Genomic DNA, 25,505 nt, shown 5'->3' on the forward strand with positions numbered 1-25,505 from the left:
GTAGGTGAGTGGTGTGCCCCAGAGAACCTTGAAATGTGGGCCACCCCCCAGTGTCTCGTGGCAAACATGAAGAACTGCGAAGATGCTCATCTAGACGCCTCTTAGCTCAACTGCTTGCCCCGCTTGCCCATTGCCACTGGGTTTTGTCACCTGATTCTAAGACAGTATGGCCACCTGGCAAAGTGCACCCCTGAGTTCCATCCCCATTCTGCAAAAAGAAAGGCTCTTTAGGTAAACATAACTAAAATGTCCTTAAAGCATTTTAGGGCAAGTAAAATTGAAAGCTCTGCCCACATGCTGGGTGAGGTGGCAGATGCCTGTAATCCCAGCCATTCAGGAGGCTGAGTCAGGAGGATCTCAAGTTCAAAGCCAGCCTCAGCAAAAGCAAGGTGCTAAGCCACTCAGTGAGAGCTTGTCTCTAAATAAAATACAGAATAGGGCTGGGAATGTGACTCAGTAGTTGAGTGCCCCTGAGTTCAATCTCCAGTACCAGAAAAAAAAAAGCTCTCTGCCCACAAGATATGACATGACTCACAAAATACTCCATGATAAATTATTTTTATAAATATAAAATTCAATTAGAAGTACCATTAGACAAATTAGTTTTTAAAATACCTTTTAATTGCACATACTAAACTTAAGGAAAATAATTTTTAGGTGAATTTATTTGAAGCAAATTAGCTTTTAGTAAACTGGCTTTGGGGCTAGTTGGTCTTTTACTATTCTACATGTGGGGACATAGGAATAGAAACTGGAAACCATCATCATGACCTCGGGGTGGACATTGGTCCCGATGCTGAATGGAACTGATATTGACCCGGCCATCGCGTGCTGGCATGTTCCAGCCTCGGGCAGCATCCCGCTGCAAGCAATTTAGTAGCCCTCAGGGCCTCCCAGCTCCATGTACAAGGCAAGCCCCTGGGAAGCATTTTAAATCCAAATGCCTGGCCCAGAGATTCTGGTTCAGCCGGTCAGTCGGAAGGGAGGCCACCTCTTGTTTAGAGAGAGGGACAAGAGCAGGCTGCAGCCTGGCCCATTACAAATGCAGTGCTTGACCCTCCCGTATAATCCCGGGGGAGGAGGGTGGCATGAGTGTGATTCTGACATATTGCCCCCCACACCGCCTCATTGAACGGGGCTGACAGTGACCAGCACAAAACAGAGAAGAATTCCATGGGGCTGCTGATCACCAGGGTCATGAGGGTTCCAGGGAGGAAAATCCACAGAAGTGGGTCTCGAGTTGGGCATCGGAGGGCAAGTGCACCTCTGATCCTCAGGCAGGAGCAGGGAAGTCGGAGCTCTGGGAAGTCGGAGCAGGTGCAGCAAGCACCGTGGAGAAGGGCTGATCATGGTGACAGGAGACCCAGCGCAGAGCCTGCCTGGCTGAGAAACCAGAGGGGGCCAGGAGGGCAGAATAGGAGACCCCTGTAGACCTAGACTGAGTTGCCCTTGGACTTGCAGCAGGGGCTGGACCATATGGGACCCCAGCATGGCCAGCAGGTGCATTGGAGAGGCGTCTGGGTGGAGATGATTAGAGGCCTGGGACCTGTATCCACCCAAGAAAAGATGCCATCCCAGGCTGGCATGGTGGTCCAGGGGGGCAGAGAACACTGAAGGAATACCCAGGAGAGATAGGTCGATGCAGGGTGGGCAGAAATTTGGAATGACAGAGGGTGTACAGCTGGTTCCAAATCTCACCTGCAGATGGGTTATGGAGAGTGACTTGGTGTTAAGATATTATGGAAATATAAAATAGGCATTGATTGCCCTGTTCACCTGAGCGTCGCAGGGACTCCTCAGTGAGGTGGTGTTGGGGAGAGACAGGGGCCGCCCAGCAAATTTGCAGAAAGCAGCCAGTTTCCACCTGATTTCAGTCTTTTTTCCTCATTTCTTCCCTTTTTACCAAATCCATTAAGCCAAAAGGAAAAATGATTCTAAGCGATTCTCCTTCATCCTCGGCCCTTATTTAATTTGTAGCCACGTGTAAGGAAACACCCAGAAAGGAGAGGCAGGGGCAAAGGAGAAGAGGGGCCTCCGCATGGCCAGCCCTCTCCTGGAGCGGTGGGAGTGGCCATGGCCACCCCCCCGGGGCCACCTGGTGCCTGCTTCTTGCCCTGTTTTCATAGAACTCCTGGGACCCTGGTGGCCAATTTTCTAATGGTGATGCCAAGTCAGTTTTGCTGTGGAGAGAGTGACAAGAAATGCTGTGATGGGCCGGAGTGTATACAGGAAGCTGTCACTTGTCACAATGGTCAGAGCCCGGTGTCACTACTGGGTAGCAAATTCCACTCTGCCCTCCTGGCTGCACTTCTTCGTGACCAAGGGCATGAGCACTGACTGCCTTAGAGAACCAGAACCTGCAAATGAAGGCTGGTGACCGAGGGGCCTCTGGGTGAACACCTCACACTTGCAGAAAGATCGCACTTGCTGTGCTCGGGCTCAAGGTCCCAGGAGCCGCAGGAGAGCACCTGCCAGTAACAGGAACTGGCAGAGAGGTGCGCTTGCTGTGTTTCAGTGCTTTGGAATCAACAGCACCTGTCATGTCCCTGCACATGTGTCGTTCACATGGGGACCACAGTGAACAGGATGGGCTTTGGGGGCAGGCGAGCAGGAAGCCTTGTGGTTATGACTGGTTTGCTTTGGGGTGTTAGGGGAGCAATCCCATCAGGTCCTCGGGAACTGTTAGGTTTCTTTGTATGTAGCCATAGGATCCGCCAGTGGGTACCCATCCGCTCACCGCTGCATGATCCTAAGTTCGTGGTCTACTTCATGCCCTAACTCCCTCCTGGACGGTCCGTCACAGGGAAAGTGTGGCTTCATCCAGCAGCAGGTCATAGTCTCGGGGCCATCTGTAAACTTGGTGTGGGTCTCTTACCTTGTAAGCTGGGTGCTGAACAAGATGGTGAGGCTCCTGTGATAAGTCACACACAGCCACGGAGGCGCAGGTGAGGAGACAGGTCTGTAAACCGGAAGTGCTACCTAGTGACCTCAGCACCTGTTTCTTCATCTGGAAAAGTGGGATAATAATGGTGTCCACCTCCCAGGCTGGTCGTGAGGATGAAGTGGGTTGGTGTATGAAAAGTATTCAGGACAGAATCTGGCACAGAGTGAACAGGGTACAGGTTGAACATCCCTAGTCTGAGAATCCAGAATTCAGGATGCTCCAAAATTCAGCATTCTGGTCCCTACAAGTGACGGTTTCTGGTGGTTCAAAGTGTGCACCACTTCAGTGTGCTAAGTTATTCAAAAAGTATTGTATAAAATCACCTTCAAGGTATGAGTGTAAGGAAACATAAATGAGTTTTGTGTTTACACTTGGGTCCCCAAGATACCTCATTATGGATAGGCAGATGCTCCAAAGTGGGGAAACTGCTGAACTCTGAAGCCCTCTGGTCCCAAGCATTTTGGATAAGGGACTTCATCTGTCTAAGTCTTGGCTGTAGTGGTGACTGTCACCATCATTACTGCTGTTACTGTCAACACTGGCACAGCACACGTCCCTGGTACAGATTGGAAAGTGACATGAAGGTCAGGGAAGGTCAAGAAGACAGGACAGAGGAGCCACTCCCACCAAACCAAGGACAGTGACATACTGAGGCCCCGGGACGGAAGCACCAGGCATTTCAAGGCACTCGGGAGTGGTCAGGAGTGAGGGTGCCTTCTTGGGGCGGGATCCCAGGGGGAGGAGGGCGCCCTTGAGCCCTCACCTCCAGTTTCTCTGTGGATGGGGGAGCAGGAGCTGAGGTGGCCAGAGAAGACCGCAGCAGCTGTCCTGAAGGACATGGCTGAGCACAAAGCCCAGAGCCCGCCTGTAGATTACCCTGGGGGTGGACGCTGAATTTGTAGGATATGAGTACAGTTCCAGGGACAGTCTGCTCAGGACTTTCCAGATACCATAGGAAGGCTTATTTCCAACTGGGGGACCCAGAGCAGAGTTCACAAAGACTGAGCCTGAAGAGAGGACCCCATAGCACCCAGCCCAGAGAAACCCTTGGAGGGTGTGGCGGGGAGTCTTAGTCCATGAACGTGGGCACAATTGTGCTCTAGGAATGGCATTGGGCAGGACTGTGGGGTCAGAGGCCACACCCAAGACAGACAGGCGGCTGAAGTCCAAGACCTCGGAGATCAAGAGGTGAACCTTGTGGTGTTCCCTGAGGGGATCGCAGGTGTGACGTCCAGGCAGCCTGCTCCCCCTGGCCACGCCCCCCAGGCCACGCCTTTCCTACAGAAGCCTGCAGCCCCCAGGGCTCAACCACAGCCCCCTCCAGGGTTTTCCAGGAATGTGGGGGTACAGAGGACTACAGGGTCTGCCCCAGAATGCCCTGGGGGATGGTCTGACCCCAAGACCCCCTAAATGTGGCGCATCTCTGGGGAGCTCTGGTGGCACTGTCACAGAATCAACGGTTGGGTTCTGCTCCGAACGCCAGCAATTTCTGAATGGCACATGGCTGGGTGACACTTCCTTAGATTCCAACGAGCACAAGCTTCACACACAAAATATTGCATGCAGTTACCTTCAGCCCAGAGCGTCAGGTCTACATGAAACATGCACCCATGGATGGCAGTGAGTGAGCCTGCCCCCAGGTGCCTGCCTAGGCTCTGCCACTACTCGCAGTGGGATGGTCCTCTCCAGGGGGCAGGTGAGGGAGTTACAGTTGGCAGGATTAAAGTCCCTTGGGAAGGGACAAGCAGTTAGTGGACTTGAGCCTCTTCCTGGCTTCTGTCCCTAAGGTGTCAGCTGGAGAGACGTGTTCTTTAATAATGGCAAATCTCCTAGAGGTTCTGGGACCGCCCCTGGGCTTCCATGAGCAGAAGAGACACCCCCAGCCCCTTCCCGCTGCCTTCCTGGGCTCCTTATGAGCAGCTGGTGCACTCTGGGCAGAAAACAAGCTGGAGGGTGCATCTGAGCAGCCTCAGTTGATGCTTCACAGCCGGAGGCCCCTCCTCGGTGTGTCCCAAGGTGAGTTTCTTCCCGTGTCCCCATCTCACGTCTCTCTCTCACCCTCCTTCTGCCGCAGATCCTGGCGCCCCTGTGAAATTGCCTTGTCTGCCAGTGAAACTGTCGCCTCCGCTACCTCCAAAGAAAGTCATGATCTGTATGCCCGTAGGGGGCCCGGAGCTCTCCCTGGCGACCTACGCAGCCCAGAAGAGCAGCCAGCAGGGCGTGGCCCAGCACCACCACACGGTCCTGCCGTCCCAGATCCAGCACCAGCTGCAGTATGGCAGCCACGGCCAGCACCTCCCCTCCTCCACCGGCACCCTCCCCATGCACCCCTCGGGCTGCAGGATGATAGACGAGCTGAACAAAACGCTGGCCATGACCATGCAGAGGCTGGAAAGGTAATGGGCAAGTGGGAGCGGGAGGAGGGAGGAGGGAGAGGGCCAGGGACAGGGGCTGGCTGGGACATGAACCAGGGCTATTCCCTGCTTCGAGTGGGGTGGGGGGGAAGGCTCGAAAGTAAAATCAAACCAAAAGCTGAATGTCCAAGAGAGTAGGGAAGAAGAAATTTATATGGTCAATCATCAAACTGTAACCACATTTACTGAAAAGACATAGTAACATGCATAGGAACATAGACACCCACGTTATGTTTCTCTAAACATGAACATGAACGTTTTGTCGAAGGAAGTACATGTCATTATGAAATGAGGTTACTCTGGGACGGAGAAATGGGGAGAAATGCTTGTATGTTTCATATCTTTTGGAACTGCTTACTTTTATTTTTGTGTATGTTACTTTTGTGATGTTCAAATGCAAATGTAAAGTAGGAAAAGATGAGGCCGGCTGGATGTCGGAGGGAGGCAGGGGGCGGGAAAGGTGGAGAGCGATACCCTTGTCCTTGCCCTTGTTCTTGCTCATGGGGGAACCAGAGTGTTAGAGTTGGTTTAGATGCAATTGAGCCTCCAATATATGGCAGCCAGAACCTGAGAGACCTGCAGAAAAGACCCCCACGCAGGCCTGCAGCAGAGACTCCAAGTCCCCCAACTTAGGGAGACCCCTCATCTCTCACTTTGGCTGTGAATCGCTCTTGTGTGCGTGCACATTTGTGTGGGTGTGAACGTGCACGTGTGTCTGTTCAGATCCGTTCACCACCTTCCTGCCTTATGCCCAGGAAATGCCTGGGGTTTCTAACATGGTGTCAGGCACGTTGCTGGACCAAGGTGCCTGACATGACGAGGAAACTGTTTCCTTCTGTTGTGAGGGTGTGTCTGAAAGGGACACTGGATGCACGTCCCAGGGTGGTGACGGCTCTCCACTGGGTCCTATGGAGGGGGACATTGGAAGGGTCAATGGATCTCCAAAGCAGGGAGCCAACAGCAGGATGCTCACACAGGTGGGGGCTCTCAGTGAGGTTTCCTGCCGCCCGGCCAAGAATTGTGTGTTTGGGAAATGATTGCCTCAGAGGGAAGCTGTGGTCTCGAGGAATTCGGACTTGATGACTTTGTGTTCCTACCGGCCCTTCCTGCCAAAAAGGAAAAGCAAAATTTAGTTTGGCACCTTGCCATCATTCTCAAGCATTTTAATCATTAATGAGAACAGCAGTAACTTAACATGGGGGGCGGCACCTTTTAACCTACCACACACACACACACACTGAAATCGTCATTCCCCGTGGCCACCTGCTCAAAGAATGATCCACAAACGGCCTGGTCCCCATCTGCCACCACCTGAGCAGAGAAATCGAGAACACACTGTCAGATACTTTTATGGCCATTTGACCGACGTGATTTTATGTCTGATGAATCTTGGGATTTAAAAAGGGTTTCACTTTTTGAACATTTTTATTACATTTGGCAAACACATCGGTTGGTGATGGATTGATTATTGAAAGAAGGTACCACATGACCTGGGCAGCTGAGCCATGGCTGCCTCTGTGCTTCAGGCCACCCCTGGACTCCTGATACCTCCTTCCATGTCCCTCCACTGCCACCCCAGGTCAGGCATAGGCTCCTCCTGGTAGGGCAGGGAGGACATGGGGAATTAGGGAACGCATCACTTCAACAAGATCGCCCAGGCTCACGAAGAAAAGCCTTCCTCCCCACACTAAAGATTGGAGAGATTTTTTTTTTTCTGAGCATCTTTGTGATCTCCCGAGCAGGACAAGGTCTCAGGCCACTTTCCCACGTGGTGAGAGAACTGTCCATCTCAGGAGGTCGCCTTTGCATTCACTAACCTAAACAAATGCTCCCTGTCCACGTGATTTCATCCCGAGCTTACCAAGTTTCACACGGAAGTAAGGGTTTCTCTGTTCCTTGGGTAATTTCCAGTCACCCCAAAAATGCTGGAGAAGGAAGAACACCTTGGCAGTCTGCCTGTAGAGATCCTCAGACCTTCCCCCACCTGGGCTTTCACTATCCCTGAAATCTCTCAGGATGTCACCTGCAGCCCAGACACAAATTAACAGTCATAACATCAGACTTTGGGTCATGCATTTGATAAATAGTGATCTTACCCATCGCGGCAATCGACCCCTGCCCATACCTGGTCTCCACGTGAATAGGCTCCTCCCTGGCCCCCAGAATGGCCATCTGCATTGGCAAGAAGTTCTGACTGGTGGAATTCCTACCGTAAAGCTCTGCCTGCCGTATCTCGTATTTCCCTGATCTTGTTTCTCATGTCTCTGTTTTTTAATGAAAGGCTTTCAAATCTTTGAAGATAGTTACCATATTCTTTATCTGAGAATTCTTGTAGACGTTTACCATCTTGTGCCTGCTCCCAGAGATCGTGATCGACCTGTTTTGATTTGTATGAAGTTCGTCGTAATAAGCCTGCTTGATTATTGACATCTTTGGGTAATCTGATTTGGGTAGGGGGGCAGGAGGCACATAATCAGGGAACCAGAGACCAGCGGCAGCAAACTTAGAGGGTGTGTGGTTATCCAAAGGCAGGGACGCTGAGCTGCAGGCAGCCCCCCGTCATGATCCAGTGCGTGGGTTCTGGAATCCACAGCAGGATTTGGATGTCAGACACACCGCCTATTAGCTGTGTGATCCAAAGCATGTCACCTGACCTCTTCAGCCTTTCATTCCTCATCTGTAGGACGAGGACAATGATAATACCACCAACCTCATTAGGGTTCTTTGTGAGGTTTGAAGATTTAATCCATCCTCATCAGTCGGGTCATTGCGTGGCACGTGGTAAATGTCCAATAAATGGCGGTAAGCATAGCGCGTAAAATGACAGTAAGCAGAGCACATAAAATATCTGTCCTCAGCGCCCCTAAAAGGCACATTGCAAGTGGGTTTGAGCCGATCTCGTTGGGGATTTTGTTGGTGCCTGTTTCCCCACATTTAGATGGTCTTCATTATCCTCCTGTTGGTGATTCACGACTTTTTGGAAGGTGAGGCTTTATTTCAGTTATGCCATTCTCTCTTTATTTTTGATAGCTGCAGTGATCTCTCCAGTTGGCATTCCTCCTGGAGCTCAGACCCTAAATTCTGATGAGCCACTCGTTTTCTCTCTGATGTTAATTCGTTTAGTCAGTGCTTTGTGCCCTCGCTTCCTGTGAGTGAGATCTGGACCCCGCTGGACCCTGAAGGAATTCCAGGAGGATTCTCAGGGGACTGCATGTGAAAGAAGCCCTTTGCAGTCCAAGGTGGCTTCCTTTCTAGGTGCTCACAACATAAGCCTGGGGTCACCCTGGACCCCTGTCTTTTCCTCATACCCCAGATCTGATCGTCAGCGACTCTCATTTGGTCTCCCGTGGGAAGAGGTCTGCATCAGCCGCTGGCTGCCCCCGGCCTCAGCGGTCATCATGCCCATCTAGCTAGCTGCGTTCCCTCTTGCCTCCTGTCCTGCCCCTCAAGTCCATCCCCAGCACAGCCATCTATAGGAGACCACTGATGGAAACCGAATACCATAATAAAGTCCCTCAGCCTGGTGGCCTCAGCACCGGGGATCTGTTGTCTCACAGTGCTGGCAGCTGGAAGTCCAAAATCAAGGTGTCCCAGGGTTGGTTTCCTCTGAGGCCTGTCTCCTGGGCTCGCCGGTGGCCATCTCCTTGCTGGGTCCTCACATGGTCCTCCTCTGTGTGTCCTTCCTCCTCTCTTGTTATGAAGACGCCAGTCCTATTGGATTAGGGCCCACCCCAACCGTCCCATTGTAAGCTCATGACCCCTGGAGAGAACCTGCTTCCAGAATCAGTCACATTCTGCCGTGCTCGGGGTGAGGACGTCCACGTTCGAGCTCGTTGGGGGTCCACTCTTCAACTCAAAGCCCTCCCGTGGCCCTCCGTCCACTGAGGGTAAGCACTGTCACCATGGCCTTGGCCTGGTCTTCTCCTCACTCTGTCTGTTGCTCTCTTCGTGGTCACCCCTGTCTCACCCCCTCGGCCTTCTCGCCATCTGCACACCCTTGGACGTACCCTCAGTCCATCATGGCGCCTGTCCTGGAGGAAGTACTCCAAAAACACTGATGTGCTTCCGATTCCCCGGTGGGACCTTTCCTGATTGGTCCTATTGGTTTTCACCAATATGAGGAACAGGGTGAACACTTGCTCCTTCGTTCAGTTCTCTTGGAGCAAATCTACCATCAAGGATAAAATCAGAGGGAAAGATCATCTCTGGCTCCTCCAGCAGATGGGTGAGGTGTAGGGACTCATGATTGATACTCTGGCTGTATGCACCGTCCTTGAACTTAAAACTGAAAGAAAATCATGCAGAAAAGGAGATACATCCTAGACAGATGAGAGGACGGCGTTGACCTGGGCATCAGGGGTGTTCACATGGAGAAAATCCTTGAAATCTGTGAGGAAAACAATTAATGAGTTTTTCTTACCATTATCATTCATATATTTCAATAGTCAATTGATATTCTGAGTGATACTTTCTTTTCACCCAGTGAATTTTAGTGTAAGAAATTTTAATTAGGAGACATTGAGGTCTACTAGAATAAATTTGCTACCAGTGGCCCTTAGAAATAAACAAAGTAGTACGTGGCTAATAAATCCATCCTTCATCTATCTTCTGCTACCCATTAGCAGATCAGGAAAGTTCTGCCATCTACTAGGAAAAAAATCTCACTCAAATAGAAATAATCTCTGCCAAGAATAAGGAAGGTACCGGTTTACCAAGGGTTTTAGTTCATTTCATGCTGCTATGACAGAGTACAGCAGGTTGGGTAACTTACAAAGAAAAAATAATATTTCTCACGGTTCTGGAGGCAAGAAAGTCCCAGGGGCCAGCAGCTGGTAAGAGCCTCGACACACCATCCCATGGTGGAAGGTGAGAGGGTGAGAGAGGTCGAGGGATGAGGCCCAACTTGCTTTTGTGCTAACCCACTCATGGGATAAGAACCTTCTCATGAGGGCAGAGCGCTCACGGCCTCTGAAGGTCCTGTCCTCAACCCTGCTGCAATGGGGGATTCAGTTTCTGGCAGATCTCAACCACAGCTCTTAGTAACCGGAAGACCCCTAACAGTCCTTTACTGAATACCCGTTCAGGAGCAGGCTTTGTGAACCCACTCCATGTCCCCTGGGCAGGAGACTGGGCAGGTCTACAATGGTGAGGGACAGAGTGAGGGGAGAGCAGCAGCGGAGCCAGTAACTGGTCTGGGGTTGTACAATGCTGGTCATCCAGACCCAGGAAGGTTCCGGAACCTTCTCCGACTCTTAGCAACACCTATCAAACACTGCAAGTCAAAGTTGGTGATGGAGATATAGAAAACACAGTCTTTGTTTTAAAATAACATTAATTAGTCCTGGTATATAAAAATATCATACCTCCCTTTTTATATTTACATATTAGTAGGGATGAAGTTATTACCTGTGAAGAATATTGCAGAAGGAATCATTTTTATATTGGGCTGAAGAACTTGAAATCAGTAGCCAAAAAAGAAAAACAATTCCCTTCCATCTCTAGAATTCTGTTTATCCCATGATTATTTTCCAAGCTTTCAAAGAGTACAATGGCAATTTGTAATCCTGGGATAAATCCATTGTACAGTGACAATGACTTCTCCTCACATTGCCTCCAGGGTCACAGGAAATTCTAAGGGGTCATACTGGCCCTGAGCTAGGCCATCCCCAGTTTCTTTTCACCTTAACTATCTGACATGCTTGTTACATTGTTATACTTGTTATAACTTGTTACATTCATAATTGTCATATTGTTACATTGTTATATGACATTTATGATGATCCACCTGAAAACCAAGTCCTCCTTGGTGCCCAGGCATCTCAAACTCTGAAAAACCTATACGTTATTTGTTTATTAGTTGGCACGGACTTGAAGTTGGGTGTTTTGTTCATTGTATAGCAGACAATAGACGTTGCTCAATGAAATGTGTTTCCAGGTAAAGGTTCTCTTCTTCTACTGAATACCATCTCTTCAGTAGCTCATGCAATTCTGGTTAGACATTTGTCTCAGCTTCTTGGAAGCCAGAGTTATCAGACATTTACTTTAGGTTAGTTCTTTGATTTTCAGACATCTCGTTATCATGTCTAAGTAGCTGCACAGAAATATTGCTTTTCCCTTTTAACACTGTTCCCAAGGGGCGTGATAGGATTTCATCCCTCCTCCCCTTCAGGGCTGGCAAGCAAATTAGTTAGCAGAAAGTGAAAATAAGACTGTAGAAACCATTATTCTTTTGAAGTCTTGAGAGGATTAAAAAAGAAGTATTTTCTATAGAAAGAGAATCTGCTCTTGAACTCCTTCTCCCAATGCATATTGATTCTTTGGTTTTCTTGGAAACCATTGTCCAGAAAGGTTTTGCAGGTCAAAGATAAAAATAGTAAAATAAGTGTCTTAATTAATTAGTGGATATTATCTATCCTTTGTTGGAAATTAGTGGACATGTGATAATGACTGGCTTATGATGAGTTGCAAGTGCTCAAGGGAATCTGATTACAACAGCAACTACCAACATGGACGAGTGCACAGCGTTTTCTTCTGCCCTCCCAGCAGCCTTCGAGTTCAGCAAGTGGGTGGCTTCATTTAACTGCAGAGGAACCAAAGACCAAGAGACAGAGCTGGTGAATGGCCCAGCTGTGGCTCCACCACAGTCCCCCTGATTTCATGTCCTGCCCTTCAGGTCCTCCCTCCTCCAGCAGAGTGTGACCTGGGACAGTCACAGATGTCCAGAGACAAAGTCCAGCAGAAAAGCCACCATTGTTTGACATGTCCATTCGAAATGGAGACTGCTGGAGGGGCGGCCCGCGGGGTGGACTCGCTGTGTCTTCTGATATGTTCATGATACCAGCCATGTGGGTCACTGGCCCCTAGAAGGACAGAGAATGGGTTGGAAATATGAATTAATTGAAACCCGCTACCGCTTCTGGAAAAAGAAACTCAAAATACATTCTCAGGAAGGCTCAGAACCCTGGTCTATATATAGAACGGCATGGCTTCCGCTGACTGAGGTCCAACAGAAAACAATCGCTCTGATGGCTTCTTATCTTGGAAGGCTAATCCAACGCCATGATAAACCACACAGTGTCGCCCCCTTTCTTAAAATGAAGCTGATTGACTATTTTATTGGGCTCCAGTGGTTATTTCTGTCATTTTTCAGCCTTAGGCACTGTAATTTGTAGCAAAATTTCTCACACATTCTTAGTCTCCAGGAGGAAAAGGGCTGATTGTTCCCTCTCCCCTCTGAACACCCTCCCTCTAATGCTTGCAGATGAGATCACAGAAGCTGTTCCTATTGAAGTTTAATTCCATCTTCAGTGTCATATTTGTAGATAATAAATTTCCTCTGTCCTTTGAGGCAATTAATGTCCTCTTTTTTTTTTTTTTTTGGTTTCATTTTAAGAATCTGTGCATTTGGAATCAGACGCCAGAAAGCAATGATCCTTTATTACACGGTTTTCTTTAGAAAGGATGATAAAAATGGTTCCCAAGTATTTTTGAGGGAGATTTAAGGATTTTTAAAAGACAGTGATTTTTAATTTTTGAAACTTGACCCTGATTCCTCCAAGAGTTTCAAAGATGTGTGATAACCGGTGATGATGGGTCACCATGATCTCCATGTGGCGGAGAGCAAAGGACAGTATCGATTCCCTGGAGAGGAGGACCAGCCGATGGCATGACCTCCACTTCTTGTTGATCTCTTGGCATCCGTTTCCTTATGAATTATTTAAAATATGATCTGTGTCTTGCCCTCACCCATCAATGAACAAGAAAGCTCAGTCAGCCTTGAATCTCTAAGTCTAGAGATTTCTTGGAAACACACGACTCACCGTGTACAGGGCAGGGAAATGGGTATCTGAGGGCACCCACTCGTGTTTCCCATTGGGTTGAGCAGAATCAAAGAAGAGAGGTGGGTTTCCCAAAAGAAGACTTATTTAAATGGCTTCTGGACGGAGATGGAACCAAGGGTGAGGATGAAGCATTTTCTTCCCTACTGTGTGGTGGGGACGTGAGGAAGGGGAGTTTAAGTGCGCCCCTTTTGTCAACCCAGGACCGCCATTTTGTTCTCCAGTGTTCCACAAGTTTCTGTGTTTGGTGTTTCTTTTGTAAACAGCAGGCCTCCTGTTCCATCCATTCCTCCTGTTCATTCATTTCCAGGAAGGAGAGTATTCAGGCTCCAGGGAGACTTCAAGGAGAGAGCAAAGTCATCCTTGGGTGAGCTTGCTTTTTAGTGAGGGAGGCAGATGATAAACCAATAAACATGTGATATGGAAAGCAGGGGGGGCACACTGGAGAAGAATTAAGCAGGATAGTGGGAGGAGACAGGTGTTGGTGGCTTTCTGTACTCAATGACATAAGTTGTCAGTGTGGCCACAGTAGACACCAGGCCTATGGCATGCCCCCTTCCTGTTGACCATAGTCCATTATCCAGCGCGGCCGTGATTCTCTCCTCCACCCAGTAGCCTGCTTTCTCTAAACACACCTACCCACACTGAAGGAGTTGCACCCCCATCTAGAATTTGAACCCACCTGTGAGTCCCATAATAACCTCTAATCATGGGGCCCACTAAGATGCTCTGCAAAAGAGCAGGTGGGTTGGGTGAACAGCTACTAACCTTGCTTTTCATGATAAAAAATCATCACATTCCATTTTTAAAATTTGGTTTCACCAATTGCATTTCATCATCGGATGTACAGTTGGGGGAAAATAAAGGTCGTTGCTGGTTCTCTGAGAAGGCAGACGGCACAGTTAATGGAAAGAGCCCAGGGTGAGAAGACTCAAGTTCATGTTCCCTGCGGTGATCACAGCCAAGTGATCACTGATGTTATCAGAGGCTTATGTCTTCCACCATGAAATCAAGATTGTAAGAAAGGCCTCCTCAACTCTGCAAGTGTCTGTGCAAATTAAATGAGATGATGAATATTTACAGTGCGTTTTCATAGGTCGCATAAAGGACCATTGATGTTAGCCATTGAGGCTCTTCTGAAAGATGCTCCTCCTCCTTCATCCTGAGGTGTGGGGTCCCCTGATTATTTAAGCAGTAGCATAAAATATTCCAAAATGGCACACCTGTCCAACATCTGGTGAGTGTCCCGAATGCTCTTCGTCCCTAGTACATGAGCAGTACGTTATTTGGAGCTACACAGAAGTCAGGGAACAAAAGCTCATCTTTTACCCCCTGGAGAATAAGGCCTTTGGTGTTTGTTTGAATTCATTATAAAACATTAGACCTCTCTTCTTTGATTCTGCTCAACCCAATGGGAAACACGAGTGGGTGCCCTCAGATACCCATTTCCCTGCCCTGTACACGGTGAGTCGTGTGTTTCCAAGAAATCTCTAGACTTAGAGATTCAAGGCTGACTGAGCTTTCTTGTTCATTGATGGGTGAGGGCAAGACACAGATCATATTTTAAATAATTCATAAGGAAACGGATGCCAAGAGATCAACAAGAAGTGGAGGTCATGCCATCGGCTGGTCCTCCTCTCCAGGGAATCGATACTGTCCTTTGCTCTCCGCCACATGGAGGTCATGGTGACCCATCATCACCGGGCAGTAGCAAGGGGCCTGGGGTGGCTGGCACACTGGGAGTATGGTAAAGAGTAGGAATGGAGTTGAAAGGCGTGGTGTGTATCGATGGGTACCAAGTGACAGTCAGATGGTGCACTCATGCACAGTAGAGTGAGGACAGATGACAATAATGTATATTTCAGAAAGCTTGAAGAAAGGACTTTTGAATGTTTTTGCCATGAGGAAAGAGGTGCTGGGGCGGAGGGGTGTGGCTCGGGGTAGATGGCTTATCTAGCATGCACAAGGGCCTGGGGTCATCCCCAGCAGGCGAGGGAGGGAGGGAGGAAATGGGTGTTTTGTTTTTTGTTTTGTTTTGAGACAGGGTCTTACTACTTCGTCAAGTTGGTCTCAAGTTGCAGTCCTCCTGCCCCCGCCTTCTGAGTAGCTGGGATTACAGGCACAGGCCGCTGTGCCCAGCAATTTTTTTTTTTTAACCATAAAAAGAATAAGTGTTTGATTTGTTCACTTCATTTAAACATTACCCAATGGATACATGTATCAAAACATCACTTGCTGTCCCATAAATATGTTCCATTTTTATGTTTTTAGGTACCAACATAAATTTTTAATTTTCAGAAGAATTTTTAAAAAATAGGAATCGGGGGTCAGATGGTAAGATACCTCCTACTCCTGCCGAAGAGGATGGCGTCCATCCAGTTTTTGGTGAAGCCCTTCAGAGCTCTTTCCGTTGAGATCAGATCAGACCCATTTGAGGGCAGCGTGGAGGGTGGGCTGGGTGGTGTTGACAGAGGGCATGTTCTGGAAGCAGAGTGAGTCTCAGGAGCAGGAGGAGTCGCAGAGATGTCCTTCCGTAGACTGCCAGAGTTCACGAGCGCCTGCTCCCTTCCAGCTGAGTGACCTTGGCCATGTGCCTTGGGTTTTTGCTCCTTAAAGTGAGGAGATCACGATAGTCTCTCTCTTAGGACTGTGAGGAGGCTTGCCTGATGCATTTTAAGGTTCATTTTGTGGTTATCTGCCGTAAGCCAGTAAACATCAGCCCGGGCTCCATGCAGGCGGTGAGGACGGGATGCCGTAGGTCTAGTTGTGGTTTAGTGGTGAGTCAGCCTTGGGAAGAGGAACAGTGCACAAACCCACGTGGGAAGAAGCCCATTTGAATTCAAAACAAACCAAATGCTTCGTGCAAAGAGTTTTGATGGAATGGCCTAGAATAGACGGGATTGTGTGAGTCCGCGCCTCCTTGGGGAGATAGGCAGCTACTCTGGGAGAGGTGGTGACTCTTTCAGGCCACTGGAGTGTCGTTGAGGAAGCTGCTGAATTGGACAACATACTGGGAGAAGGCAGTTCACTCAGGAGGTAGTTCCCAGATGTTGCATTAGACGGGTAACTGCTCCAAGTGCAAGGACTCACCAAGTGGGACAGAGGTAGCAGCAAAGTGCCTGCACAGCCCCCAGAATGCCACCCTGAGGCACTGTGATTCAGGATCTGGATGATTCTCCATCATTCAGTGAACACTGCCCATCCCAGGTCATCGATACCAAGGATGGCCCCAAAGCTGACTTGTGTGGACCAAATCCCTCATGCTGAGTGGGCAAAGCCTGCTCTGACCAGTATTTATCCACACACGATGTCCTTTGTGACCCCTAAAATGAGTTTAAATCAACCTTTTATAAAAGTTGTAATATGTCTATTAACTATGCATATGTGTATGGATAATGCATATTAAAATATATCTATTATAAAATAAAAATGTGCATTTTACCCTGTTATAAACACAAAGAATCAGCATATAAATTCTGTGATAACAAAGATTATCATAGGTTTTAATAGTGTTAATTTTTAATGATAAAAGATTATCAAAGGATATAATAGTGTTTAAATTTTTTAAAAATATTGATCTAAAGAAAAATATCAAGGGGCTGGGGATGTGGCTCAGGCGGTAGCGCGCTCGCCTGGCATGCGTGCGGCCCGGGTTCGATCCTCAGCACCACATACCAACAAAGATGTTGTGTCCGCCGAAAACTAAAAAATAAATATTAAAATATTCTCTCTCTCTCTCTCTCTCTCTCTCTCTCTCTTTAACAAAAAAAAAGAAAAGAAAAATATCAAGTAGTAATAGTATAAATGCTCTTCCAAGATGGCTTACATAAAAATATGGAAGGAGGCGTGGGTGTGATTGTGGCTTAGGAAACATTAGTGTGGGTCAGGGGTCAGGAAAATTTCTTTTATAAATAACCGGGTAGTTAGTACCTAAGTCTCTGTTACCACCGCTCCACCCTGTTGGTGCAAGAGCAGTGTGGCGACGGTGTGTGGCAGAGTGTCCCCACCATCCTGACTGGTGGAACGCGGTGTCCACGTGAATCCATTCAACTCGGTGCCCCAGTAGCGGCCTGATCATGACGGGTGGAGCACTGTTTACTCTGGCTAGCAAGACTCAGAGTATTTGCAAAGTCATGAGGCCCATTTTTCATTTGTGTTGTTGACAAGGCATGGTGTTTCCTCCATTTCTCGTGGGCTCGGTTAATAGGGTTTGTGTCCAAAGGACACAGTCTCATGAGTATCACGGTTCAGTTCCTGGATACTGAATATCGTAACAGATTTGAGTTCAAATCCCACCCCCTTCCTTCCCTACCTCCTGTATTTGTGGACTGATTCATGATCCTCTTAGGGCCTCAATTTCCTGCTTCATAAAATGAGGATAATAGCACCTCCCCTGCAGGGTTATTACAAACATGAAAGGAGATGCTGAATGTGGAAGTTTCTAGAATGGTGGCCAACACATTGAGTAAATAAATGTTCCCTTTCCCACTCTCCTTTTTTCCCTTCTCTGTCTCAGTTCTATGCGTTTGATGAAGATGCCCATCTGGCCCCTATCTAAGCCATTGTTAAAGAATTCTAACCAATCTGGGGATACTAGAGTCCTGTGATTTATCGTTAGATGCCCCCTGAAAAAAATGTCTAAATTATTTAATGATTACCCTTTGAATATGCTTTCCAGTCATTTACAAAACCACCGAAATATCAGTCATTCTAGCCAATATTTCTTTTATTCTCCAAAAGACATGAAGAAATGACCGAAGGTCCACTTGGCGTCTGGGATGGTACTGGGCACCAGATCCAAACACAGATAAGATACAGCCACTGCCCATCACGGAGCCCACAACCTTGCTGGGGAGGGCAAGATGGTCCGCAAAGAGATGCCCCCAATTTTCGCAGAACTTTGAGGACACTCCTGTGAGCCCAGGCAAGGAGTTACCTGAGACGAGTTATTAAAAGATAAATAGAAACGAAAAGTGAAGTCAAAATGGGAGCCCATTGCAGGCCAAGAGCACTGGACGCACAGCGGCAGGTGTCTGAGCGGAGACAGAGGCGAGGAGGAGGGGGAATGAGCCTAGTTATTAATTTAGGCCAAATTGCATACGGTGTGGAACTCTCACCACGTCTAACCCATGGCGCGTGTAGACGGATGGGCAGGACTTCTCTGCAGCAGCGAGAAACTTGTCCTGTCTCCTCCGTGGCAGCCCTGGTGCGTGAAACCAGCGTTCCTGACACTGATGTCCTGTGGGTGGCCCCTTCCTGCCCACCAACTCCAGGGAGCCACGTGAGATGAGGTGCTGCGCTGGAGTGGGTAACTGGATTCCCCATCATCCTGTTTTTCCTGGAGCGGTCTGCACTGGTTTTGTGGCCTGGAGAGACATTCGGAGTCCTCACCCCAGAGGCGACTAGATCCAGGTTTTAGATAATTGCCCTGACAGCAGTTTGGAGAATGGACAGTCACTGACCTTTGAAGGCCATTTCGATGACTAAATGGGGGTCTCATAGGTCATGCCAACTGGATAGTCCACGTGCACCGGCGCTGTTAACAAGGCATGACTCACCCGGTTTTGCCCAATTGTGCAATGAGGAAGTTGGGTCTCAGAGAGGCTGAATAATTTGTCTCATGTCAAGAATTTTGTAAATGGCAAAACATGGACTTGCCAGAGGAGGTCCCAGCATAACCCTTCACCTCGTCCTCAGCCCCACTCCTCCACCCTGTCACTCGAGTGGTTCTCCGTAGGTATAGGGGTGGATTTATCTGGGAATGGCCTTCCTCTCAGTATCTTCCTGACACATACTTAACATTCAGTGGATATTTATTAATAAAATATTGTCAAACCCTTCTGATGGATTCACCTCGATTCCTGGGAAACACTCTCTTTCTCTAAAACGAAAACGAGGCCTTGTAGCATATCCTAGATTCACACTTGAGGAAGAGGACCTGTCTGGCCGGGGGTCTGCAGCAGTTTCTGGAGCACCCCACCAGGCAGGTTTTGCCTCCATGACTGACGGCTGTGTCACAAGGCTGGTAGCATGTTTTTGAGGGGGCCCCCTCCAACAGCTGGTTCCTCCATACCATCCCCTTCTATTTAAGACAGTCTCATGTTTCCCCCTCTTTAAACCTTTTATCTTTATTTATTTTCATTACAAATATAAACGATTATAATACAAGCTTATTACCACCGGTATGAATGGTACAGATTTGTGGATTTTACCAGGACATTTCTCACGTGCATATTTAGCTGGAGGAAGAGAAACCGCAGCTTCTTGTTCATCACCAACCACCAGCGAGGATGCACCTCTGACTTTCCTCTGCAAACGATTGCTCTTTTCTTTGGGAGCTTTCTACCTTAAGGGATGCTTTCCACCTGTTTTTCATTCCCAGCTCTCCATTTTTATATTCAAAGATCTGTGCCTGCAGAGGAACCATTGCTAATTCAGCTATAGAGAGGGGGCAGAGGCAGGTTGGGGCTGGAGTTGGGGCTCCGTGGTAGAGCGCTTGCCTAGCACGTGGGAGGCCCTGGGTTCAAGCCTCAGCACCACATAAATAAAGATGCCAGTGTCAGATATTCTGTCCAGTCGTCCCAGAGGACATCTGTCAGTGCTCCTCTTTCCTGCCCCCATCACCCTTGCGATGAATTAGCTGGGGAATGGACCTCCCCCAGCCATGTCATAGGATGCTGCGCTTTTTCTAAATATGTGCTTTCATCCCTGTCTGTGGTTGAAGGTTGGATGTTCCTAAGTTGATTGAGTTTACCGCCTTGAACATCAGAGCGCGAAATGTGTGAACTGGCTTTTCTGTTTGTGTCGTGGCGGAGTCACATGAGAGATAAAAAGAGAAGAACCACTCTTTAGAGACAGTGAAAGGAGGAAAGTTCATTGGATTTGAATTCGACGTAGCAATAATAGAAAGCGTAACTGAAAACTTCAAGGAAAACGCAGGCTTGTATACGTCATAGGATTTCTTTTGGGTAAAATATTTGAATGTAAAACTTACTGAGGGTGTAAATAACCCCAGTTATTTACACCCTCAGTAAGTTTTCTTGTGAGTGTCCAACACTTTGGGATGGTAAGAGACATTGGGTGTTCTAAGCATCTTTAATAGAGGATAGAAATCCCACTTCCAGTGAATCTGAAGTAGAACCGGAGTCCAGTTCAGTGGCAGAGTATTTAGCTAGCATGTCTGAGGCCCCAGGTTCAATCCCTGACCCTGGGAAGAATGGCAAAAGAAATATGTATGTGGCCTGGGCTTGAAGCTCAGTGGTAGAGCACTTGCCTAGCACATGTGAGGCACTGAGTTCAATCCTCAGCACCACATTAAAATAAATAAATAAAATAAAGGTATCGTGTCCATCTACAACTAAAAAAAAAAAAAGAAGTATTTTTTTAAAAAACTATGTGTTTCCGATTCCCTATTCTCATTATTCTTGCTGAGCTTCAAAGTCTGTCATTATAATGATTCTAAATTGCTATAGGATCCTCAGATGGACTGTATTAAGAAAATGACTATTTTCCTCATTTTCAGTGATATGTATTTCTTAATTTTCTAAGAATCAATGTATCGTACTTAATTTTTTTTTTTTCCATACAGTGGATTGAACCCAGGGGCATTTAACCACGGAGCCACATCCCTAGCTCTCTTTTGTGTTTTATTTAGAGACAGGGTCTCACTGAGTTGCTCAGGGCCTCGCTAAGTTGCTGGAGGCTGGCTTTGAACTCACAATCCTCCTGCTTCAGCCTCCCGAGCTACTGGGCATGTGCCACTGTGCCTGGCTATGACCTTTTTTTAATTGAAAAATACAGTGGATCTTAGTACAGTTGATGGTAGTTGGCTCTGAGAACATCGTCATCCATCTTAGACAACACACCTACAAAAGCAAACAGACAAAAGAGCAGGTGGGTGTTACCTGCAGCTGCCACCTGATGCCATGCCTGGGAGAGAACTTTCCCTGACCACGCCTGCCTGGTGTCACCAGTGGGCCTCCAGGCTTCTGCTCATCGAAGCTCTTTCTCTTTCTCTGCCTCCCATACCCAGCCTTTCAAGCCACCTCTCCCACTCACAGTCCCCACCCAGCACCCTGCAGAGTGTGTGAGACCCAGTGCCTCGCTGTTGCCTTTGTGCTCTGGAACTCTGGCTGCACCGTGGGGGAGTCCTTTACCCTCCCCTGAGAGACACACAGGCTGCAGACGAACCTTCCTTGGGTCCTTGGAGATATCCATCTGCATCAGAAATATCTGCAGAATTAGAATTCCTTTCTTACAAATCCTAAATTGTGGTGAGCACCCATCTGCTCTCCCACGTTAACGGATGGCAAGCGTGCGGGTCGGTGGCCATGGCTCCATCCACACTGTTGTGCCTCCGTGACTGTCACCAGGGAACTGGGACTCTTATTTCCTACTCAGGGCCACGACCACAGCGGTGGTCAGGGAACCGTCCTGTTACGGTGATCCGTAGAAACGGATTTAGATTTACTCCAGCTGGTGGACGCCTGGTCTCTGGGGACCAGGGAACAGCATTTTAAAATGGCACCAAGGCCTTCCCTGGCCGAGTTAGCTAACCCACCTTTCCTCCTCCCCGCTTCTCTCCCAGCAGCTCCGAGCAGCGAGTCCCCTGTTCCACTTCTTACCACAGCTCTGGTTTGCACTCGAGTGACGGTGTCACAAAAGCAGGACCTATGGGCCTTCCGGAAATCAGACAAGTGCCAACTGTTGTGATTGAATGTGATGACAATAAAGAAAATGTGCCTCATGAATCGGACTATGAAGACTCTTCTTGCCTGTACACAAGAGAAGAGGAGGAGGAGGAGGAGGACGAAGAGGACGACAGCTCCCTCTACACCAGTACGTGCATCCGGGCCCTCCTCCAGGGGGCGGGCGGCCTGGTGCTGGGGACCTGGCCCAGATGCCCGAGGGTCCCGGGGTCCCGGGTCTGCTGTGAACTGACTCTGGTCATAGGGAGCCAAGTTCGCCTCTGGGAGCCTCGGGGCAGGTGGCCTCCAAGAGCCCGGGGAGCTCTGAATATGGCCACACCACTTAGATGGCTCCTAGGTGGCTCCTAGATGGCTCTCTTGGTTGCACCCTTAGGATGCCACGCTTCCCTCAGAATGAAACGGAGGGGCTTAAAAGTCTCTTCCCTCCTAGAAAAGACGCAAATACGCACCACTGGGGTTGCAGCAGATTTGTGTAGACACACCTCGCCAACTTTAAAGTCCTGAATTTAAATTTGTCATTTAAGGCCTTTAAGTATAAGAGACAAGAGAAGAAATAGGAAAAGCCAAAAGTCTACCACTCTGGCCATGAATGGTAAATGTCAGTGATGTGAGTGCAATCTCTCACTTGGCCAACTTTATAATAAATGAGTTTGTGATAATAGCAAACATTTATGGAGTAAATACGGTGTGCCCAAAAACTTGCTAAGATTTGTATCCTCTTAGCAACACTTTACAACAGCTTTAGGACATAGACACCATTTGCCCCTATTTTACAGATAAATAAATGAAGGCAGGAAGTGCCCACATCCTGGGATGGTATTCCAAAAATCCCTTGGAAACCAAACCCAGTGGAGGATGAAAGAAGAAAAGCATTACTAAATAAAATCCCAAAGAATCCACAAGCTTGTCAGTCAGGATGGTGCACACCTGTGATCCCAGTGACTTGGGAGGCTGAGGCAGGAGGATCACAGGTTTGAGGCCAGCCTTGGAAACCTAAGAGAGACTTGCTAGTATCTTCCTCTCGCTCTCTCATTAGCTAGCTTCATTTGAAACTCGGTAAGAGGCCTGGTGAGTATGAAATGAGGCAAGTCATTTCACAGAGAGGAGCAGCCAAAGACCCCGCTGATGTATGACCGGAAGCAGCTGCTCGGCCTGTTTGCCTGGCGGTGTCCGGAGATGGGGAGGCTTTGCGCCAGGGTTTCTTAGCCTTGCCCTCCTGACTGTTGGGACCAGGTCGTGCTTTGTGGTGGAGGGTGGGCTGTGCTCTGCACTGAAGGACGGTTGGCGGCTTTCCTACTGCCACCCCAACTCTGTTCTAGACTTTACCAGATGTCCCCTGGGAAGAAAAATCACCCAGGGTTCAGAACCACAGATTCATCCCTGTTTTAAGGAAGCCCTGCCCTGGCTGCTAGGAGCCGAAGGTTAAAAAGAAATAAACAGTGACAGCCTTGCTGTCCTCACCTCCACTCGGCCCCCACAAGCCCCACATTGTCCCCGGCATCATGCTCCTTCACTGCCCCAGCTCCAGGGCAGCTGACCTCTTCTGCCCCCGGGAAGCTCCCGCCCTGCACGTCGCCCTGTGCCTGCCGCCTGGTGCAATCTCACTCCCCCCCTGGGGTCAGCACCTCCTCCGTGAACCTTGCTCTAGTTTCTTAAGGCCCTTGTCCCTTCTCCTCCTCGTTTCCGGAGGGCAGGGACTCCGTCTCAGGCTCCTGTGGCTTACCATGTCCAGCCACAGTGCTGGGCGCAGGCGTGGTCATGGCGGGAACGCGGGGAACCGAGGCCTTCGCCCCCCAGGTGCTCAGCCCTTTGGGTGTTTCTTCCTGCCTGTGGCGGACCGCCACCCGCAAGGCCCATCGCTGGGCCCCTGGGCGCGTGAACTGACCCGTTTCTCCCCCTGCAGGCTCCCTGGCCATGAAGGTCTGCAGGAAGGACTCCTTGGCCATCAAACTCAGCAACAGGCCCTCCAAGCGAGAACTGGAGGAAAAGAACATCCTGCCCCGGCAGACGGACGAGGAGAGGCTGGAGCTGAGGCAGCAGATCGGCACCAAGCTCACCAGGTAAGACAGCAGGACCCCGGCTACTCGTAGCTTATGGTCCCAGTCAGCAGCAGCCCAGTCCTCGTGCCTCTTAATAACTTCCTGCTTTAAAAAGCCCGTGGAAAGCTTCCCATGTTGTCCCCAGGGCGGCTTCTAGTGACCCTCTTCTTTACTCAGCCAGATTTTGGAAATGTCATAGGAATGGGGTTTGCTTAAACACGAAGCCATCAGATCGGCCACTTTCTGCTGCGGTGCCACGTGGCTGGTGGTGATGCCTCCTTCGTCCTCTGGACTCTCCTGTTGAACTGAAATCCCCCACGAGTGCCCCTCCGGTGGTCTTATTGTCTGACCACCTCACCTCTCCTCTCATGTCTCCAGAGGGCTCGGAGACCGTGGTCCTGGCCTCCCCGGGTCTCTTCTCCCAGGCTACATACAACCAGATCTTATTGCTGGGGCTGGGGACAGGTGGGTAGTGTGGCTCTGGGCTGCCTCCTGACCCAGCTTATTCAAGTTTACACAAAATGCCAATAGAGCTCCCCTTGGGGGGGCTCCGTGAAAGGGAAGGCGCAGACCTTGATCCTAGCCACACCCCCCACGCTCAGCTCCACCTGCTGAGAGTGGGCATCCTGGATTATCACTTCTGCCCCGCGACTCCCATTTCCCTCCCTTTGCTGCAGTCCATGCAGAGCCCCAGGCATATCGGAGGCAAATGGAGGGCTTCTGTGCAGTTAGAGTGAGATGCCAGCACATCTGGGTGCCCAGCACAGCTTCCTGGGTGGAGGGAGAGAGAGCAGGAGAGATGTGGGAGGCGTGGCAGATGAGTGAGGTTGGCACATGCTTGTGTTCTGTCGGCCCTGCCACCTGGTGTTGACTGACAGAGTGGAAAGGGATATTGTTCCAGAGCATACTCCAAAGAGAGACAGCCCCTGACCTCTCATGCCTGGACACGTACCACCATCATGACCTGGCAGGCACGGCCACCAAGCCCGGAGGCGTCAGAGATAGAGACCATCCATGACCAGAAAACATTCTCTGTATTCAAGACTTTGTCCCGGGAATCTCTCAACCCTCTCTCTTTTAAAGCAGAAAGACTGCTTGGAGTTCTTAAAATCCACTGAAGGTTTTCCTGTAGGAGGCCTCTGCTCCCAACCTTCTTTCTTTATGGTCAATAGCAAAAGACAAGCCGACTGGGGAGAGAGAGAGATCGAGGTGGAGGTGGAGGTGGAGAGGCAGCTTTGGGGTATTCAAAGCACTGAGTTGGCCCCCTTCTCTGAATCCATATCATCTATGTTCACTCTTTCAACCGAAGTCTCTTTTTTGTGGTGAGACTCTGACAGGGGCCTGGATTAAAGAAGTCCAAGTGTGTAGCAGATTGAGGTTGGTGGAGTTCAGTAAATCAGGCAAAGAGACCAAATCTCACCCCAAAGTCATGTTTGATTCACATCTAAAGAGTTTTATGGATGATCTCATTTAGAATGAGATCTCAGCTCCTGTGCTTCCAGAAGCTGACCCTCATCCCGAAACCAGGGCAGATTGAAGGGGAAGTGAGAGAGCCAAGGACC

At 49.1% G+C, this 25,505-nt stretch overlaps 1 protein-coding gene across 11 annotated transcripts in view; it reads left to right on the forward strand.

Annotated features, from left to right (window-relative positions):
* The window catches only part of Phactr1 (phosphatase and actin regulator 1), a 486,260-nt gene that overhangs the window by 419,305 nt on the left and 41,450 nt on the right, over nt 1–25,505 (forward strand). For 7 of the 11 annotated variants that reach the window (XM_040282130.2, XM_040282133.2, XM_040282131.2 and 4 more), the window contains 3 exons: nt 5,019–5,340; nt 21,784–22,034; nt 23,808–23,964. In XM_040282130.2, the coding sequence (XP_040138064.1) occupies nt 5,019–5,340; nt 21,784–22,034; nt 23,808–23,964 (730 nt within the window). The remainder of the gene's footprint in view (nt 1–5,018; nt 5,341–21,783; nt 22,035–23,807; nt 23,965–25,505) is intronic. The other 4 variants (XM_040282134.2, XM_040282135.2, XM_013359654.4 and 1 more) reach the window with 1 other exon arrangement.

Source organism: Ictidomys tridecemlineatus, chromosome 8 (assembly GCF_052094955.1).
Source record: "Ictidomys tridecemlineatus isolate mIctTri1 chromosome 8, mIctTri1.hap1, whole genome shotgun sequence".
Classification (NCBI taxonomy): domain Eukaryota; kingdom Metazoa; phylum Chordata; class Mammalia; order Rodentia; family Sciuridae; genus Ictidomys; species Ictidomys tridecemlineatus.